The sequence below is a fragment of the Haliotis cracherodii genome, unplaced genomic scaffold, assembly GCF_022045235.1.
Source record: "Haliotis cracherodii isolate W230 unplaced genomic scaffold, xgHalCrac1.p SCAF_1, whole genome shotgun sequence".
In the NCBI taxonomy this organism is placed as follows: domain Eukaryota; kingdom Metazoa; phylum Mollusca; class Gastropoda; order Lepetellida; family Haliotidae; genus Haliotis; species Haliotis cracherodii.
In genome coordinates this window covers 57,374,430-57,396,096 of record NW_027266264.1, presented here as the reverse complement: position 1 = coordinate 57,396,096, position 21,667 = coordinate 57,374,430, and the positions used below count along the sequence as shown (strand labels likewise).

Here is a 21,667-nt window from a genome sequence, read left to right as displayed (position 1 = left end):
TATCGCTTTATCGCTACATCGTTATATCGCTTTCGCGCTCTATCTCTTACTTGCTTTATGGCTTCCTCGCCTCCTTCCATCTCTTTCTCGCTCTATCGCTTTCTCATCTCGTGTTATCGCTTTCTCATCTCGTGTTATCGCTTTCTCGTCTTGTGGTATCGCTTCAGTGTCTCGTTTTATCGTTGTATTGCTTTCTCGCGGCAATCTCTCGGCCACAATATTGACATGGTAATAATTGATATCCCGCTTACTTTACAGATTTGGCACCAGGAAGCGCCGTGTTTGTGAAAGAGAAGACATGCTGTTTATAAGCTTTTGAAAGGCATTTAGAAGTGATACACATGAGGAAAAGAATTTATGGATGTCAACTTCTTTATTATGAGGAACACAACGTTTCGGACTATATACTTACCCCTTCATCGGGTGAATAAATTCTAAGACTGACTTACTGAAATTAAGGGTTTAACGTCCACTTCAGAGTTATTTTATTTCGTGGACGGGGTTGGTGGGTTCTAGTAAATATGAATAATGTTTAATAAGGATAAAACACCATCCCCAAAAGCTGTAACTTTAGTGGGTAAAAGAGAATTAATATATTAACTATAAATGATTTATTATCATTAATAATTCATTATAAATAATTAATATAGAGTAGTAAATCTAACTTATTATGATTTATTATTGTACCAGACATAAAGTATGGAATAAATAGATAATACCTGTGTTATGTTTAGAAGAAAACATAAAATATTCTAAGACTTAACTCAGATTACGACTACAACTAGGGTTCTCGTTAGTGTCATGGATACTAGAAATTTGAGGCGCGGACGTCATAGAAGACAGTCCGAGCTAGAGATTTCGACCCCGATCCGAAATGGGCAAAAATTGTTTACATTATAGATTTTTAAGTCAGCATTTATTTCGGAGGTTCTAAAATTTGTCAGTTAGTTTAGCGTAATGGATGAATTGAATAATTGAGTTGTGGGATAAACATTTGAACGGAGGGGGCATTGTACAGTACGTGGGAAGCACTGTCATACAATCTCAACCATATATTACACATTCCGGAATGTTCGTTTGTTCAGTTTTCAAGATTTTAATCGAGAACTGTGTCAACATATTTTTCAAGCGTAGTCTGAAATGGAAGCCGCCAGGTTGAAACGAGTGCCGTAAAGCTCGAGAAAGCTGCTTTCTAATTGGCTGATGTCGACTTCTTGTTAGTCATTTCAGTGGAAGGTCAAGGTTCGCGAAAGGTCGTTCTTACGTGACCCGTAATGGGATGTCCTCAGATCTTTGTTTAGCGGCAGCGAGAACTCAGATCTGATTTTAATGAGATTGCTCTTGTAATAAAATGACGTTAGACAGGGAAAGAACCCGTTGCCACTCGTCTCCCAGGACCTGCTGCAATTCTTGTCTGTTGACGGGAGGCTGATGGCGTGCTCTAATCTGTCTGTCAAGATGGTCCCACATATGTTCAATAGGATTCATATCGGGTGAGTGGGCAGGCCAGGGCAAAACGTCAACGTTCTGCTGGTTTAGAAAGTTCCGGGTCAGTCTTGCAGTATGGGGCCTGGCATTGTCGTGTTGAAACAATGTCCCCTGCTGTTGGTTTTGTAAGGAGAGAGGCACAACTGGCTGCAACACTTGGTCTCTGTACTGCACAGCGTTCAGGTTTCCCTGTATAATCACCAAATCAGTCTTCTGATCTCCACAAATACCGCCGAATGGATGGACCTCTCGAATACACGCCGGAGCCAACCGTTCCCCCCTGCGTCGATAAACTCGTTCTCGAAACAAGTTAAACAGACTTTCATCAGTAAACAGCACTCGACGCCAATTTCTCACTTGCCAGCCTCGAATCTGCCTCGCCAATCGCAGTCTCAGGCGTCGATGTTGAGCAGTCAGTACCATTCCTAGGAAAGGACGATATGCTCGGATTCCAGCAGCACGAAGTCGTCGTAGTACTGTACGTTGGCTAATGGGATGTCCCAATGCTGTTGCTGCTGTCGCCGTCACCGTTACGAATCTGTTTCGCAGGTGAATGAGCCGTATCTGACCGTCTTCCAGTGGTGTTGTCACTCGGGGTCGTCCGGTTCTAGGCCTGTCCTGTGTCCCCCCTGTCTGTCTGTACCGTTGAATCAGCCTGGCTACTATTTTTGTCACCGCACTTGCGCCGTCAAAGGTGGCGCATTCGGGTGATGTGCTTTTTGGTACCTGTTCCTGGGCAGTCAGATTCCCAATACCCACTTTCCACTAGTTATAGCTGTTTTAAGGAAAATTACAAATTGCCAACCTATACTTTCTTTTGCAGCTTAGTTTATCTAGGCGTCACCCTGCAGACGAATTCTAAATTCACTATTACGAAACAAAATCTGGTAGAGAAAGCAACCAAATCAATGTATTATGTTTTGTCCAAAGGACGTAAATTTAATATGTCAGGTGGTTGCCTAATGCGCCTTTCCGATAGTATGGTCTGACCAATTTTTCTATATGGATGTGAAGTGTGGGGTTCTAAACTTTGTCTAATATAGAACGTGTTCAGCTACCACATTTAACATCACGTCGGACTAGTACCCAAAATTATTTGGTTCATGGCGAACTTGGACGATCTTCTGTAATGTAGTTAAGATCAGAACGGTTTCTTTTTGGTCAAATCTCTTATCCGGAAAATCATCAAAATTATATTTACTCATATACAAGCTATCATATTATGATAACCTATTGGAAAGACGAAAACATAAATCGAAAACCTTTGTAAAACAAATCTTCGACTATCTTGGGCTAAGTTTCATTTGGCAATCACAAAGTTTTCAAAATCCAAATTAGCTTAAAAATATGGTTAAGAATAAATAAAATGATATCACTTTACAATGGTGGAAAGCCACACGAAATAAATCTTCCAAAGAAGCCATGCATACCATAGTTAAAAATGAATCCCTGATTTACGAAGATTATTTAATTATGAATGTAAGTATTTGGCCGGACTTATTAAAATTTAGAGCCTCCAATCACAATCACCCGATTGAAACTGGAAGATGGAGTTTCACTATTTATCTGTCCACTATTTCAAAATGAGAGAAAACAGCTAATTAGGAAATATGTTTACATTTCACCAAATATGTATAAAATTAATTTGCATTTTAATAGTAAACGATAAGAAACACTAAATTATCCAAACTTTGTAAAATTATAATGCTGCTATTTAACCCTATCAATATGTCTCGTAACTGAGCCCTTTCCTGTATTTTTATTTACTGAAGCCACTGCTCGGTAATCTGTTGATATTTTGTATATTTGTATATAGTGATATATATGTTTGATCAATGGTGTACCACTAATACCGCTGATAGCGGCCTGAGTGTGATAAAGTTCAGTTCATTTAAAAACATGGTCTAGATCTTTGAGTGTGTGGCAGTTGCTGCAGTTACTATTTGGATGTCTATTCTGTTTATATAATGTGAAATTTAAATTTGTGTTGCCACTGATGATACAGGAAAATATTTTATCACAAAGGAGTCGAAATGTTAGAGTTGTGGCATTTATATAAGGGTTTAGTAAGGAGGATTTTGATCCAAGTAGAATTAGAATTTTTAATAAGTGATTGAATTTTTTTAATTTTGATGCGTTTTTTAATTTTTGATTAAATCTCGGCCTTAGAAGTGTTGAAATGTATTTCAATGGACAAATGGAAGCCAGCAAGATAATTAGCACCGACAAAGATCAAAGCAATGAATCCCAAGCACTGGGCAGATGGATTCCCTGGTCACGCTTATGGCTAGCTGGTCTTTCCTGATGTCAATGGCTTCTTGTAGTTTTCTTTGTTGCCATTTGTTATTGTTGGTAGACAGGACTTTCGTGGCTTCCGTGATGATGTTTTGGCCTTGGTTCTTGAGGATGTGTTCGGAAATAGCGTATTTCAGATCTAGTCTTTTTACAGAGGTCCTAATATACATGTATGTGTACTCCAATACAAGTGGAAGATGGTGTGATTTCGACCTGTCATCAATAGTAAAATCTTTGATCGAATTTGTAGCATTAATTGATATAACACAATCATTACTTAAACTGGCGCCCATGTTTCAAAACAAAGTCATTGATTCAGTCATGGCGTCAGACCCAATTTATAATTTTGAGACCAAGTGTTCCACATATACCAATTAATGATTGCTCATACCCATTTATCTGCTATATGGAGATTCTTTATCTAACACTATATCCTGTTCTGTATTATTCCTATAATAATAGTTGTCAACATAAGCAAAGGTGTAATTTTCTTTCACCGTATGTTCTTGCATTAAAATATCACCCCTATCGAAAATATTGGATCATTATCGAAATGTTTCAGATCAATAATTTATCCTCCAGATGAAGAACACATTCGTGATGTTATTTCTATCATAATGGGGTGAATATTGTGGAGGGATATATGTGCAAATGTCTTGTAATGTTTATTTAAGAAATATACCCATATGGAAGGCGTGAAGGCACTTTACATATTCACTGAAACAATGTCTCACCGACACTGCTATGCCACCCGAGTAGCGTCCCCTGCATTTTGTGAATGCTTCATAGCAATCTGTGACAGGGTCTGATAAACACAAAAATATGACGAAATATCAAAACCATGCAACCATGTCCCTGTTAGTCCTATCATATAAAATGTATTTATGTGATTAATAAAATCTATATCATCATGTTTAGTCAAAGAACTTTCTATATTCCAGAAACAGCATGTTATTTTATGTCTCTTCACTAAGTCCGTCCCGTGTCCCATAAACGAGATGTTCTCCCGTTGCTGGACTGTCCACCAGTTAGTCTCTTGTCCACGACGCGTGGCTGTCAAGACTAAATAGTTAATTAGGCGGGTATTGCAACGCACAGCCTACCCATTGCGAGTGTTCGTAAACTAGTTTTGAGTAGTATATTGATAGCTGAATATGTTAACCTCATCATTCATAAAACATATTCCAGGCGAAAATAAAACATCGCTTCCCGTGACAATTCTGAAGAAAGCTTTAAACAGCAACTTGCTTTGAACATAATTGTACCGTCATCAGCTCAATGTCCAAATTCAGTACAAACCATCTATCGGTCAAAAACAGGGCCCCGTCTCCAAACATTTGACAAGAAGATCCGGGTTAGAACTGGACTTCGGCAACCTATGTTTGTCCAAAGAGGCGACTGACAGGATGGGGTCGTCAGACGCGATGACTTGGTTGATGAATGTCATAATACCTGATTGCGTGGAGCGATACTCGTGATGTTAATCACTAGAAAGGCGGGTCCAGACTCGATTATCCACACACAGTCGTCACATAGCTGGAATATATTGCTGAGTACGACGTTAAACAACAAACAGAAAACAAAGAAAGAACATTCGATAGCACAAAGAAAACAATGCTCTGTATTAGTGCATGGTGCGTATTTTCCACCAGGGTGTTTCCTCTTATTTTGTACCAATGATGCAACAATTACTTTGTTACATTCCACCATATGGGCCATCCATAATATGAATGAAATAGGGCCGTTGCGATTGTAAACATTAACTCAAATATTTACCCATGTCATTTTCAATCACTTGCATATAAATTCTTCACAAACCACAACCAACAAAGCATGACTGTACTTAATGTTCTCGTACTTTTGAGACAATATGACACTTTTAGTGTGATTGTGACAAATTAATAGACTTACAGATACACACTACAAGTATCTCAAGAGAATACAGACAGCGAACGTTCCACAGATTCGGAATACTTTGACGGGCTTCTCTAACTAAAAATACACGGTATACTTGATACAAACTGGATTTGCCTGGACAGACAAAAACAAATCGACAGATTGAAGCTATGGAGCCATATTCACCGACTCTCAATATCAAGCAAGTTTATTATGAGAAATGACTTTTTTATGACCATACCATATACGTCTACTGATACATTGGGTATATTCATATATAGTTGATGAGGCAACAAGACTACGCCTTCTTTCTCCACTACACATGTGTCAGCTTCAGAGAAAATTGATGTAGACTTTTTTACCTATTGATTTGTAATATGAGAAAGTGTTCCTAGATGTGATCACGAGCATGCTTCACACTCGTGGGGGATTTCACGCTGCTTTGAAAAGAATGTCAGTTATATCACGGCATGGATAATTGATGTTATACATGTCTGACATTTGTTTGTTGTTCATTCTTTAACGCCGAACTCAGCAATATTCCATCTGTAAACAATCGAGAGTTTGGACCAGACAATACAGTGATTGAAATGGTGAGCATCTGTCTAAGCAATTGGGATACGATGACATGTATCAGCCAAGTCAGCCATTGACGTTATCACTTGGGTGAAACCCATGAGCACGGGTATGGTGCTGACAAACCTAGAAATATAATCAGGGCGAAACGGGATTCGTACCCACGACCAGAGGTTAAATTTCAACCGCGCCTTAGGGACGGACATTCCATCAAGCCCCTTAATTACATCACAGTAGCCAGCCATTAACAAAATGAGTTATCCTTACTCAGCACTATTCCAGCCATATGGCGGCTGTCTGTAAATAATTGTGCCTTGACCAGACAATCCAGTGATTGATATCATGAGCATCGAACTACGCAATTGGGACACGATAACATGCATCAACCAAGTCATCGAGTCTGACCACTCGATCCCGTTAGTCGTCTCTTACGACAAGCATGGGTTGCTGAAGACCTATTCCTACCCGGATCTTCACTGGTATCTTGGGCAAGACATTTGAAGAATTGCAGCTGTTTGAAATGTCTACTTAAAGCAGAGTCGGCTGTGCGATTTCGATGATATCATAAGAATATATGCTTGAATCACTATCAATAAGTGATGATAGCAGGTGTTTGCGAAACTACGAACGTATCCTGTCCCACCAGTGGCACCAATCACAAACACATGCAAAGGCAAGTAAAATGTTAACCTGAACACGGGAAAACATGGTACAAGTCACAGTTGGGAATTGCATCAGACATTAGTTTGGTCACTGATGTGAAAAATCTGGAAATTGACTCCACATGTCTACCACAAAACAATTTGAAAGAAGGCATTGGTTGGCATTGGTAGATTGGAAGTTTCCAAAACTACTTTAGTAGGAATTGTTTTCAATTTTGAATAAATGTAAGATGGCCATTCCACCAGGACGGCAATGTACAAAGCAATCTTAGCCCTAAGGTGATCGTATCTCCCATACCTTAACATAGGCTTAAGACAGTCGTAATGCTGAGGTTGTTTTGTACAACCGCACCCAGGACCTCAGAAATTCAATACACGTGTACACATCCCTGAACTTCTACTGGATGCTTTTAATATATTTCTTTATTCAGTGTAAAGTTGAATACATTGTTTGGCCGACAAAAAAAGCATCTAAGAACAAACAATTTAGTAGAATCAAAGCTACACGTAGTATGGTATTGACCTATGTCTGTGTATGAAAACTTTCATATTTTTCAAATTATGGTTAACGAATATATATGGTTATGGTGTGAGTACAGGAGGCATAAACATATTTAATTTTTAGACGTAAAATGGACATTTTATAACAATATGGATTATAACAATAACAACGTGGATACAAAGTATGAAGCCCTTTCTGGAGTACGCCATTGTGATGATTCTGGGTAATTGTTGAAGGCGGCTGGAAACTACTGTTTGAGTCACTCATCGATCATAAAAACAGATTATAAGCAAAGTAAGCTTGAATCAATACAATAAGGAACTGACGTAGGATATCTGTAGAACTTCATCCAAGACTGCTAGAAGATCCTTGACACAGCAACGACGATGAAAGCATCTGGAATAAGTTTGAATCCACTTTTATTGGATCGTAAACAAAAGCACGAATGATGATATATGAAATGACATATTTTCCAACAGAAAATTATTGTCTTGAATGTACATTATCGCCTTGCAAATAGTCAGACATGACACAACCTATCGATTGACAACATCCCTTAAACGTTATACACAATGGGAGGCTAAAATATATAATTGTGATCCCCACGAGAGGGCATCGTTAGTCCATGCCACTCAAAGAGTTGTTATATTTAACACTGTTTTAATGTAGAATATTTGTTAATTGTAATTGATGGCTAAAGGTGCATAGAATAGACAGATACTGAAGGTATGCGATGTTCAAAAGTAGACAACTCGACAATAAAGACTGTGTGAGTAAATGTATCTTCAAGGTACGGCGAACTGTACATAATCATGTGAAATTTGAAACATCCATAGTGGTAACTTTATTTAAGAAAACATTTGGAATTTGTATCCAGCGTTTATATGATAAAACGTTTGAGAGGAACGAGAAATACAAAGTACTCACATGTACCCAAAGATCCTGGCTTGAAACTGCATGCCGAGTCCTTTACAAGGAACTAGAAATACATACGATTGAAGAAAGTATTTTCTGTTAATGTATTTACTCCTATTTATGATCAACAGGTCAACTGACAAAAAGATGCAGACAAAATGGGCTCAGCTATCGAGAACACACCTTTTTTCTCGCCCCGTTAACCACACACAAACCACCCCTACACCACATAATTACTTCAAAATATAATTGTATGAACCCAGTGTCACAAACGAACCTCGCGTCTCAAACAAAACCGTAAGTAATAGCTTGTGGAATGCAAAGGGAGACAATTCAGTTATCGAACAACGTGTATTCCAGTGAGTGAGTGAGCGAGTTGCGTTTTAACAGTATTCCAGTTATATCACGGCGTATCCGCGTAATGTGGGAGGAACGCCCGAAGTGATGCAGGTCTCAGACGTTTACCACTTCGGTGAAATCCATGGGGACGGGTATGGTGTTGACAAACCTAGAAACATAATCGGGGCGAACCGGGATTCGAACCCACAATCATAGGTTTCTGGCAACTCTGCACAGCGAATCGCCGCGCCTTAGACGACTGGACCACACGCACCCCCCTGTATTCCAGTAGAAAATATTGTCGTAAGTATAAATTTACACCATTTTACCTCTTACCAAGCGTTTTGAGGTCGACTTTGAAAACTAGATCACAATTATACTGTTACGAATGGTCGTCACATGACAAGTATCATCATATTCCATAACATATGCTGCTATTTGACATTTGTTGATGGATATGCCATAATATCTTGGTATTGTTACGATCCATGATGATGTTCGAGACAAAGACTCACCTCATCCTGGCATCGAATGCCGCTCCATTGTAGCTGGCATCCATTTGGACACACGCCGGTCGCAGCGTCACACACGTCTCCTCTTACACAGTAACCACACTGCCTGCTACATCCTTCCCCATAGGTGCCTTGAGAGCATTTCAGATCGCATGTGGACCCTCTCCACCCGACACTGCATCCACCATGGCACACACCCGAAGTGGAGTTACATGGCTGATTAGACTTACAGTGTCCACACCTGTGCTGGCAATTACTTCCATAGTGTCCCTCCCCGCAGTCTGAAATAAATCGACCTCATACAATATTTATGCAAACCCTGATAGATACTGCACCACAACGTGTGTTGAACTACAAATAATAATGCAACATTAAATCTCTGACATTCACTCAATATTACAAGCTAATATAAAGAGTGAGTGAGTATGGTTTTACGCCGTCTTTTAGCAATATTCCAGCAATATCACGGCGGGGAACACCAGAAATGGGCTTCACACATTGTACGCATGTCGGGAATTGAACCCGGGTCTTCGGCGTGACTAGCGAATAATAAAAAGATACTTGATGCTATCACACTATTGCCTCTCATTTAACAGCCATTATGGAACGAGTACTTTTTCAAGAAAGTGTTGTCCCAAATGTAACAATTGTTACTTTTTCGATGTCGATGTCCAATTTTCGACGTCTATGCATCGCTTTGATATTCAAATTTAAGGTTTAATCATATTAAACCATACAAACGCAAGCGAGGTAATTTTTTCTGCTTATGTTTAGCTTTATCGCCCTAATTTTCAATTAGTGATGCTGTCGCGAGGGGCTTTATTAGGAGCATCAAACAAACATGTATAAAACCGGTATAATGCATGTGTACCAATTCTTTTCTATGAGAGATGCATCTGCAGTATTCTGGCAGCTGAAACTGGAGCAAACAACCAAGCAAGACATTAGTGCTCAGTCAAAAATGAACGTGTGAGATGACTTGATCAATATTGGGCCAATCATAACCCCAATATTGGTGAAACAGTCGTTTATACAGCGTGGCATGGTCCGGAATAGTCTCCCAATGACAATTTGAGGGAGTCGTGTCTACTCCTTTTGCAGCACCTAACGTAGCAGGCTACCTTTGGGGTACGCGTCTCCTGTTCATGTCCTAGACATGATACATTGGGCAAGGGTCAGGACACCCGGCTGGCCATTGCATTCGAGTGATGTTTTGCTACTGGAAGTAATCATTCACGGTACGTGCGGGGTTAACACGAACATTATCGTCTTGAAAGACAAAACAAAGACCAGTCTTGCACGCAAACGTCACAACTATTGTACGCAGTATGTTGCCTCGGAAATATTGTCCACTGACCTATGAACAATATGCAGTGGTGTTCTCTCAGCCATAGTGATCCCGCCCTACATACAGACCAAACCTAAGTCTGTCATGTTGCCATACGTTGACTTTCGCGTGACGTTCCTATGGAGAGCATCCCTTGCCGTATGTTCCAAGACACGCTAATGAACATACATCAGGGATATTATTATGTGAAGGGATAAATATTCTAGGAATACTTACAATGTCGATATCATGTCGGATTGAAAGTATCTGTTAATTTGCCCTACTTCATTACTTTCAGTGCAGAGGTTCCCTCTATACTTACTAGTATCATAGTTCCAAAATACGTCATATTTTATTCTATTTTCTTATGAATAATTTTGACTTTATAAATAAACCTAAAACAACATAATTTCTGTAGTAGTGTTTGTAGTATTTTCCCTATTGTGCTTCAGTAGAGAGGTTCCATAGTACACAGTAGACAGTAGTCACAATAATAAACACATATCTCTGGCACATAACAACTTCGCCCTGTTCAAGTCTGTTGAGGAGCTTTGTATTTACCTTGAGTACAGAGGTTTCCCTTGTACCCTGCAACGCACCCACCCAAGCATTTCCCCGTGGTCTTCTCGCACAGAAACACGCCACCGGCACATCGGCCACACACGCTAGTACACCCAGCGCCGTATCTTCCGTCAGCACACCCTTGAAAGAAAATTGAGTAATTAGGAGACAGACCCACTGTGATTTGTATTTTGAGGTAGGTCATCATTGTTTGAACACCACCAACAGAGGAGAGAAACATCGTAAGATGGGACAGGTGATTTTAAATATAAGCGGAAATGGTGGCAAAGCAGAATTAGAAGGTTCAATTAATTCTTTCACATTTTTATTCACCTTGAAAAAGGGGGTACGGGTGGCCCAGTCCTCTAGGGCGCCGCAATTCGCTGTGCAGAGTTGCGTTCCTTGGGTACGCCAGAAACCTATGATTGTGGGTTCGAATCCCGGTTCGCCCTGATTATGTTTCTAGGTTTGTCAGCACCATGCCCGTGCTCGTGGGTTTCACCGAAGTGGTAAACGTCTGAGACCTGCATCACTTCGGGCTTTCCTCCCATATTAAGCTGACACGCCGTGATATAACTGGAATACTGTTAAAAGCGGCGTTAAACCCAACTGACTCACTCACTCACCTTGAAAAATGAAATTGGAAACATCATAAGACGGGACAACTTTGTTCAGTAAAAAAGAGGTTGTTGGAGTATCGAAGGCACGAAATGACCACATTGTCATTTAAACCGACAGTAAACAGACTCATTCACTGAATGTAGCTTGGAGTAAAAATGACATTCTTTGCCTTCTTTGGTGATACCAAGTTAGCTACTGCACATCAGGTCGGTAGTTCGATCACCTAGCTGCACCATACCAAAATAGACTAAACGATGGCACGGTACTTGTTGTTACCCTGCCTGGAACTCAGCATTAAGGGGAAATACGCGTGTTAAACTGCGGCATGGTATCTCAGTGGTAAGCCCAGGCTAGTACAGGCAACCAAACACTTGTGACGTCGTAATATAAATGCAATAAACATAAACGTGACGTGTATCCGAATTTAACCTCGGCTCACTTAACAGAAATGTGTTTTTTTAAAGTAAAAATATCATTAATATTTATCCTGGCTCATAATAATTGCTTATATATCTTTTTTTCCGAAAGGTATAGGAAACGTCCTGAACTGTATGATCAGAGAATAGAAAAACAGCTCGCCCGAATGCACCCTTTCAGCCGCGCACCGGAAACACGTGACCAAGCAGGTATATTCGGTCTGATCGTATGAAGTACGATGATCAATACCGTAAACGTAGAGATCATTGAGAATATATGCCGAATCAATGTGTATATTTTCACAAATTCCCGATCATCAAATGTGAGGGATGACTTGTCCTTCCGGGATGATCGACGCAATGCTTCTGGTGAAGAGACGATGGATTCCCTTGCCTGGGTGTCCTATAGGCGCTATCATTCTTGTATCAAGGCGACGATGAAGGGTGGTGCCTCTGTGTGAATTATTCCGCGTGTTGTCATCAGAGGTCTACTGAATATAGTTTAAAAGTGACAGGCGTCTGATGGTGCGGTTGCAGCATGACGTAAAAGTAATCATGCAAAACAATCTGTAAACATGCATGCATGGGTCGCATTAGGTCGGTTTGACCTAATTTACAGTCAGGGAAATCTTGACACGTGAAATATAAATTATCCTGCGCAGGAAACTGGAATACTGCATTCTAGCAGAGGACCAAGTCTAAGCTCCAAACACTTGACAATCCAGTGTGAACTGTATGGTAGAAGGACAATGTGGTATCCCGAGTTCTGAAGGATAATGGTGTATATGCAGTCACTTCCCTGTAGAATGTAAAACGTGTGTGTTGTCGTAGCATGTCTTTTACACATGGTGCATGTAGATGACTGGAAATGGTATGCCCATCACACTGGTGACACGGAAGCGATGATGTGACTGCAGGGTTTAGATCCGTTTTGAGAATAATGAAGGCAGTGAATGATGATACCAGAACCTGGATACCATGCCAACTCTGTCGAATGCGTAATCGATCGTAGACAGATTGGTACTAAGGTTTCAATATCAGACTGTGACCGTGGAGGTGGAAGGATATTACTCCCAATGGGATGATCGTTAAGTCTTCTATTCATCAACTGATATGCCGCTCTTAAGTAAGTATAAATGTTGTCAAAATGTAGGCTGCATGAACCCTTGAAATTGTGTAAACGCTGGAGGCTGCATGCATGCAAGGTGCTGCATGAAGGCCTGATGCTGCGTGAGGGTCTATGGCTGCATGAAGACCGGAAACTGCGTGAAGACGGAACCTGCATACCTGCGCGAAGGTCTGGAGTTGCATGAAGGCCAGAACCTTCTTGAACGTCTATGGCTGCATGAAGGCCTATGGCTGTGTGAAGCCAGAACCTGCATGAAAGTCTACGGCTGCATGATCTGAACCTGCGTGAAGGTCTGGGGTTGCATGAAGGACTGGTCCTGTGTGAAGGCCTGTGGCTGCATGAAGGAGCTGTCCAAAATGAGTGTCTTTGTCTGCCTATATAGTGGTGGAACCACTGTCTGGGGCTGCATAGAGGTGGTCGGCTGAGTGGAGGTGGTGGGCTGCCTGCAGATGGAAGGCTTCGTGCAGCTATCTTTCTTCTGTGTCTTCGAAGTAGACTTTGTTGACCCCTTTGTAAAACCCTTCGCGGATAACAAAGCAATCAGTTTTGTAGTTGTTATCACCTTCGCACATGTCCCTCTTATTTGGAGACGGATTTGATGAGGAAGAGGATGAACACTTCTTCTCTGCCGGAAACTGTAAGTTCTTCAAAGGGTCGGAAGAAACCGCAGGAGACTTCTTTTTCGACTTTGTAGATCCTTTCAATAAGGTGTCGACACTTCCGCTACCTAGGGAACAGCTAGGAATGATCTAAAAGAACTTCTTCTCTGAAATCAAGACTGGGTTTCTTCTGAAGAAGAAAGTGTAGGAGAAAACCCTCTTCTTCTTTATTAAAGTCGTCCCTGATGAGGGTGACGCAGATCGAGATGATTCCCTCGTTTTATGGCCAATCTTCCTGCACCCCGAAGATATATTGTGCAAATTCTTCTTCTCTCAAAGCCAAATTAAGACATTATCGTTAATTATGATGAATAAAGGTTAATTTTAATAGGATGGCTCGGATTTCCGACCTCAGCAAATATTTCCAAACTTCTCAGTTGTCGCGAAAATGAGAGTGACGAGTATACCAGCTTGATCACGTGTTTCCGATGCACATGCGCGGCTTAACGGGTACGGTAGGGTGAGCTGCTTTTCTGTTATCTGGGAAGACAGTTCCAGAAGTTTCCTTGACCTTTCGGAAAAGAGAGAGATAAGCAATTAGTATGAATCAGGATAAGGTCAAATCTACTATATATTTTTCAGGAGCACAGGAATGCATGTACCATCACCGTACCATCACAATATCTATACCAAGATCCAACTGTCACCATATCAACACGACACCATCACCATTCCAACACCGTGCCAAGACCTTACATCGCCTTTCCATCACTGGAGTATCACCATACCAATATCATACCATATCATCAGAATACCAACACCGTGCGGAGACCTTACATCGCCATTCCATTACCGGAGTATCACCCAAACCATTACCATACATTTTCCAAACCAACACTGTCATCACCCATACTATCTCCACACTTACATCATGCCAATACTATACCATCACCATACAAACATCGAACCAAAACGGCATACCTTTTACCGATCCAACACCACCATACCATCATACAAACACCATAAAATCACCATAAAAGCATACCAACCCCACATCATCACCATATCATCATACTAGCAACATCAATGTGCGATACTCTTGGATGCAGCGTTAAATGCCATTTCACCTAACCTCACATATACTAACATCATGCCATGAAGACACCAACTCCTTACCAGTACCATACCATACCAATAACATCCACATATTAACACCATACCGTCGGAATAATATAACCATACCAAAACCTTTCTATAATAATACCATCACCATACCAACAGTATACCATCACCATACCAATAACATCCACGTATCAACATCATACCTTCAGCATACCATAATCGTATCAAAACCGTACAATAATCATACCATCACCATACCATCACCAAACGTGTAGCAACACCTTACCCTCAACATACCTAAACCATATCAAACATCATACCATCTCCTTGAATAAAGACCATTGATCGGCTTCACAAAGCCGTGTTATCGCTCAGACTACCTTCAGTCGTTACACACTAAGAATTTGTGGAATAAGGCACAGGTGGCTTGGCTAATCTATCTCAAATAAGAAAATGGTAAGACATCATATTCATACAAACTATCCTTAATCTGGAACAACATGTGTCTTGTAGGTGCAATTGGGTTTAACGTCGCGTCCAAGATTATTTCACTTATATAGCGACGTGCATGTACGTGTGTGTGTGTGTGTGGCTGCTTGTACTAGTCCGGACTGATGCCGATTTATAGTGCTAGCCCACTGAGATACCATGCCGCTGTTTAACATGAATACCCCACTCAGACACAGTATACTGACTCCGAGCCGACCAGTCCTTGCTTTAACCCCTTAATGCCGAGCGCCAGACAGGGTAACAACAAGTACCATCTTTCTTTTGGTATGACGCGGCCGGGGATCAAACCCCGGACCTTCTTCTCTCCAGGCGAACGCTCTACCACTAGACCACGGAGGCGGTCCATGTGTCTTGTAAATGAACATGAACGTTAGTGTTGAACTTTGTAAGAAGAATCTGTCCGCAAAGCTTAATTCTTAAATGAATTAGAAACTATATGCAGGTACATACTTTTAATCTCTTTGTATGTTTGTTTACCTGTTTCCACTGAATTTGGAGAAAAGACGTGGATCCCTGTTATTGTTTTGAATGATCCTGAGAAAAGTCTTCCTGTATGTGTAGCCTTGTCGTTTTCGGAGATCACCCGAATGCTCCTGTGAAATGTTGAATGGAGTATGTTTATATGACATTGAACGTGGACGAGACATTTTACATTGTGTCAGTTATCAGCAGTTATCACAACATAAGTGTATCGTTCACTGTTTCAAGTTTCAGGATAATTCATTTATGTAGTAAATGATATGGTCTGAACTGACTCATTTCAATGTATCAAGCATGAACTATAAATGGCAATACATCATGCAGAACGCCAGTGCATTGCAGCTCCATTTTCCGAGTGCATATAATTGTCTGTGCCCCCTTGCAGAATAATGAAGTGAAGGTCATGAAGTGAATGTCCGAATAGGAACCACATATGATTCGCTCGGATAAGGGCTTTCAGTGAGTGAGTTGGGCTTAACGCTGATTTGAACACTGAAGGCTTGAAACACAGGTCTTCAGTACAGAAACATAATAGTATTGAGGAATTAACAAGACGTCTGAAATAAAAAGTTAGGTTTAAACATAACCTTATCAATATGGAATATCATAAAATGTAATGACATCATGAAATACATTATTTAGTAACCATTTGTAGAAATGATCCTCTATCCATACTTGGTCTTGGCTGTACAACTATATCGATGACACAAATAATAAAATGTGTATCCAACCTGTTAGTTCTGTCAACAATGTACAGAAAGCCATTGAAGACCGCTATGTCCATGAAGTGAGGCATGGTCACAGTGTCCCTGTAGTGTGTTTTCCTGTTGGTGCCATCCTTCTGGATGGAGTACACGTTCCCGTTGTATTCGCAACAATAGAGACGTCCGGCTTGATATGATCAGAATCGATTAAAGACGAGGAATTAAGGAATATTTACACGAAGTAATATCTTTCACGATTCAACTTTGAAACAAATAATTGATACAAATTGATTATGTTTTCATACATAGATATGGATACATACATCCATGTAATATATACTGAACCACAAAAGAGACGTTATCATAGATAGATATGTGAGAAACCATATTTGCCCAAACACTGTAAACATACTTTGAGACATATCAAAAAGATTGAAAGGTTGAATTAAAGTCTCAAATGTTCTAAAAGTGAAACAACACTAGTCTCTGAGAAAATGGCATCACAAGTCGGTATCTCGTGTGTCCACCATGTGCACTGATGACTGCTGTGCAACGTCGATACATGGAATGGATGAGGCAGTTAATGAAGGCCACAGGCACTTGAGCCCACACTCTGAGGAACGCCTGGCGCAGTTCAGCTGCAGTTGTCGGCCTTGGTCGGACGTCTTTAAGCCGTCTTTCAATCACGTCCCATAGGTGCTCAGTGGGATTTAAATCGGGACTGAGGGAAGGCCACTGCGTGGATCTGATGCCATTCTGCTGGAGGAAGACTCTTATTGCTCTCGCAGTGTGGGCACGGGCGTTATCTTGTTGAAACCTGTGTTTGCGGTGAAGTGCCAAATGAGGTATGGCGTGTGGTCTTGATCAATGTACCAAGCTGCTGTGACACCATTGCCTCTCCCTGGACCGATGTTCTGGAAGACCACAGGGCCGACCCTCTATGCAAGACCAATTCCACCCCACACCATGATGCTCGGACCACCCCACGAGTCTCTCTCAACAACACAAGCATCCAAATAACGCTCCCAACGGCGTCGCCTGGCTCTCTCTCTGCCATCTGCTGTTGAGATACAGTTGTGGCTCTCGCCTGAGAAGAGGACTCTTCTCCACTGCTGGTGGCGGCAATGCTGGTGCTGTGTTGCCCACTGAAGACGCTCTCACGATGACGTGGTGTCAGAATGGGTCCTCGGTGTGGCTTGTGACAGTGGAGGTGTCTGCTCGTCAATTGTCGACGCATGGTGTCCCCACTAATGTGTCGCTGGTGTATCTCCATGGTGTGTCGAGCCGTTTCCGCAGCAGTTACAAAGCGATCTTGAAGATACTGTCGCATACTGTCAACCGCCTCACGATCCTGACGTCGGATGGTGACCCTTGGTCTTCCACTACGTGGTTGGTCATCTGTAGAGTTGGTGGTCTGGTACCGTTGCTGGAGCCTGTACATGGTCCTTAGGTGGACTTCGTCCAAGGGCTTGGTGTCGCTGATTTCTTGTCAATCTTGGCATGTGGTATTAATTCAATAACGAATGAATGTTATCCGATCTGGGTGGATTTTTAAAGAAATGGGGTAACGCATGTGCATTTCGATTTCCATGGAACTCATGTGCATCGGGTTACCATGGCTGTTGCGCGTTTGGGCGATCGGTTTTATTGTCATCTGCTTTGTTTTTTTATCATCAAATTTCATTTTTCCGGACAAGCTAATGTTGAATTTAAGAAACTGACAAAAATTACCCAGATATTTAAATGACAACTTTTCATGCATGTAAGTGGGGTTACGTTTCTTATGCGGTTCAGTATATGTAGAAATATCTATATATATAGAATTCAGCCAAGGTAAAGTTCACGAATAGGAAGTATATCGTTATATTACATGTCATCGTGTACATTCAACTTTGTTATGATAGATGATGTTACAATAGTGTGCACTAAAGGATAGTTAATAGTTTCTTTTGATTTTGGCTAAACTTATTCCAGATGGAATACGCATACAGTACTTTATAGCAGCTCCCGTACTATATTCCCTCTTCAAATAGCTCTGTTACGATTCTGCATCTTTTCAAAAATTACTAATTTTATGGTTCGGTTTTAGTTTACTGATGTATCTTCCAGTTCAACACTTGAAAACCTCTTAAAGTCGCCGTTTATCTTGTAAAACGCTGTTAAAGATATGTGATATTTAACAACTATGTTGAATATATTGTTTCACAATTTGTGATTTATACCAAACAGTATACGAATTAGATCTTTGCTCAACTCAAAATGTCTCACTTCCCTCACCCGTCTAATGCTGATTTCTATCATTCTTACATAACAAATACTACATTTGCTTACCCCAAAGATGGAGGACAGTTATATTATCTTCTTTACATAAAGAGCATAGTTAATCATCTTTTTTCGAATATTATACAAAAATTCATTAACAGTAATAAGTGAATGAAATATTCAGAATGTTATAACCCTGTCTTTAATTGATATGCACTCTTTTAAAAACGTCATTCACAAGCCTTAATCATGTTTTGTTTTGTTTTCAATATCTGTTCCATAGCTTTGTTTCCATCACATATAATGGGTTGACTTGTCACCTGATCTTATTTTATTCTTAACTGTTTTCAATGAACTGGGTCTAATAGATAAAAAGGACTTTTTTATATCATTGCACCATCGTTCTGCAATAAGTCAGATAAATTACCCATACCTTTTTCAAACCAGCTCTACAAAACATAGGTTACCTATCATCTTGAATCTGCGTTTCAATAATGGGGAGTATATCTGAACAGCACGGGAACATTATGCTCGTTTATATGTTATAAAGGTGGTGTCAACTCACTGTTCTCGTTCATAGTAATCCCCATAGGTGCGTAAATGTCCGTTGATACGAGAGTCCGTCTTCCACCTCCATCGTAGTTGCAAGCATTAATTGTGTGCTTCAAATGATCAACCCAGTACAGTTTCCTGAAAAATAAAGCACCTACAGTGATTCATACTCTATATTGGAGCTCTTTTTATCGATATCATTATAGATCAAGTAACAAATAAACGGACTACCAGAAGTTTGTAAGGCAAAACTAATCATATGGTTTACTAATCCAACACAATTTAGAAAATGTCAGATGTAACTATCATGCCATAGACCTGTGACGAATGTTATTTCGCAAAGAATGGACAGTTATGGGAACACATGCAGGGATTTGAACCCAGAACTTTAGCTTGTAGTAACAACGCTGTAACCACACTTCAGCCTTCCGCTTCATTATGTAAAGCTGTGACAATATGTAACGGAATGACATAAAGCTGGCACATGTGTGACATAATGGTACTGGTGCATGAATAGTTTAAAGAACTTAACATAAGATATTTGTAATGTCGTAGAAAAATTGGAATGTTTTTGTTGTTTTTCTAAACATGCAAATGAAAAACATGCAAATTTTACGTTGTGAAACTTTAGATATTTGAAAGTGAAGGTATGGTGGAAAAAAGTGCTCTCTTTATTTTACTTTCAGACAACTATTGTTCATGCACATGCTTCTGATAATGATTATTGTATGAGCAATCAATTTCCTTGTCCACGTTTTCCCTGACCAAAAGATATTTTCTGTAAAATCTGCAATAACAATTACTTGGCGTAACTGTCAAGTTGTAACAATTTGTATTAAGAAAGAACGCTCTTACCTGTCGGATTTGTCTGCTACGATGCCTTGGGGGTAGCTGATATTTGAACTTACAATCGTTGTCCTTGCAAATCCATTCATATTGATGCTAACAATGACTTTATTTCCTCTGTCTGTGTAGAAGATTTTGCCGGCACTGCCATCAACAGTGAGGCCTTCCGGGTAGGAAACTGAAAAGTACATTAGTGTGCAGGGCCATAAAAGAGATACGACTTTAATGCCTCACACTATGGTAAGCAGTGATCGGCTCAGAAGTCCTTGACCCACATCAACACAAAGACGTCAGTGAGTGACTTTGAAAAGTATTTCAGTAATGTCATGGTGTTTCAAGCTTGATGCAGGTCTTGGGCGTTTACTATTTTGCTGAAAGCCACAAGCAAGCCTGACAAACATAATCAGGGCTCATTGGGATTACAGCAACCATTCCCATTCGTTTAACAATATATTAAAATTCTTGAAAACTAATTCACCTACTGTTGTTTAGTTTTGCAACAAGAGTATTGTCTCCACCAGTTAGTTCAGCACTCCGGATTTCCTCTCTGCTTATATCCGTCCAGTAGATTCGCCTGGTGACATTGTCATAGTCAATGGCTGTAGGGGTGGTGATATAAGTAAGAGGATGCTGCGTCAGACTGTCGCCATAGAGATCCCATCTGTGAACAAATCCATGGGCGAAAAGTGTGTGGCGTTCAGTCAACAGGATCACAACTTCAGGGTGAGCTAAAAAGACAATATAATAATCATATATAAACTGTCAATTCAACTTTGCCGAAACAGATACCTTTTGGCGTAAAGGGCAAAATAGCTGTGAAAATATATTAATTGAAAGTCAGTGATGACACCAATATCGTGAAACTAACTTAAGACCATATTTTGTCTCAACTCTTAAGACTTAGACTTAAGACAAAATATCTTAAGAAGGCGGAGGTTGTTCGCCTCATGCGTCTCTTTGGGGCTAAAAAGGGAAAAGTACCAATTCAGTAGGCATTTCGAGACATGGAGATTTTCAACCCTCTAGATATGTACAATGACGACATGCCACGAGCAAAACGTGACAGCTGTGTTTACAAACAACCCGAATCTCGAAACTTTTAACGTCTCGGCCAAAATATTTCTTTTGTAGTTAACTCAGCATAATTCATGCTACTAAACTTATGATGAAAATCGGGGACTTAAGTCCACCAGCAGTAATGTCGACCAAGTAAATATAAATTATCAATGCAAGAATAAATGAATAACCAGTCTACATTATCCGCCGAAACAGATTCAATTTTGTGTAGGGCAAAATAGGTGTGATAAAATTATATGAAAGAAAACAGGCAATGTGCTCCCATTACATACAAGA

The 21,667-nt window shown here is 40.4% G+C and overlaps 1 protein-coding gene across 1 annotated transcript in view; it reads right to left on the bottom strand.

Annotated features, from left to right (window-relative positions):
• Nucleotides 1-7,329: 7,329 nt before the first annotated feature.
• Nucleotides 7,330-21,667, bottom strand: part of LOC139479748 (pro-epidermal growth factor-like) — a 36,390-nt gene continuing 22,052 nt past the window's right edge. The window contains exons 2-10 of the mRNA XM_071262611.1: nucleotides 20,797-21,042; nucleotides 20,324-20,492; nucleotides 19,482-19,606; nucleotides 16,682-16,841; nucleotides 15,948-16,063; nucleotides 11,074-11,214; nucleotides 9,189-9,466; nucleotides 8,347-8,398; nucleotides 7,330-7,815 (exon numbers count right to left, since the gene is read on the bottom strand). Of these exons, the coding sequence (XP_071118712.1) occupies nucleotides 7,778-7,815; nucleotides 8,347-8,398; nucleotides 9,189-9,466; nucleotides 11,074-11,214; nucleotides 15,948-16,063; nucleotides 16,682-16,841; nucleotides 19,482-19,606; nucleotides 20,324-20,492; nucleotides 20,797-21,042 (1,325 nt within the window). The 3' untranslated portion in view covers nucleotides 7,330-7,777. The remainder of the gene's footprint in view (nucleotides 7,816-8,346; nucleotides 8,399-9,188; nucleotides 9,467-11,073; nucleotides 11,215-15,947; nucleotides 16,064-16,681; nucleotides 16,842-19,481; nucleotides 19,607-20,323; nucleotides 20,493-20,796; nucleotides 21,043-21,667) is intronic.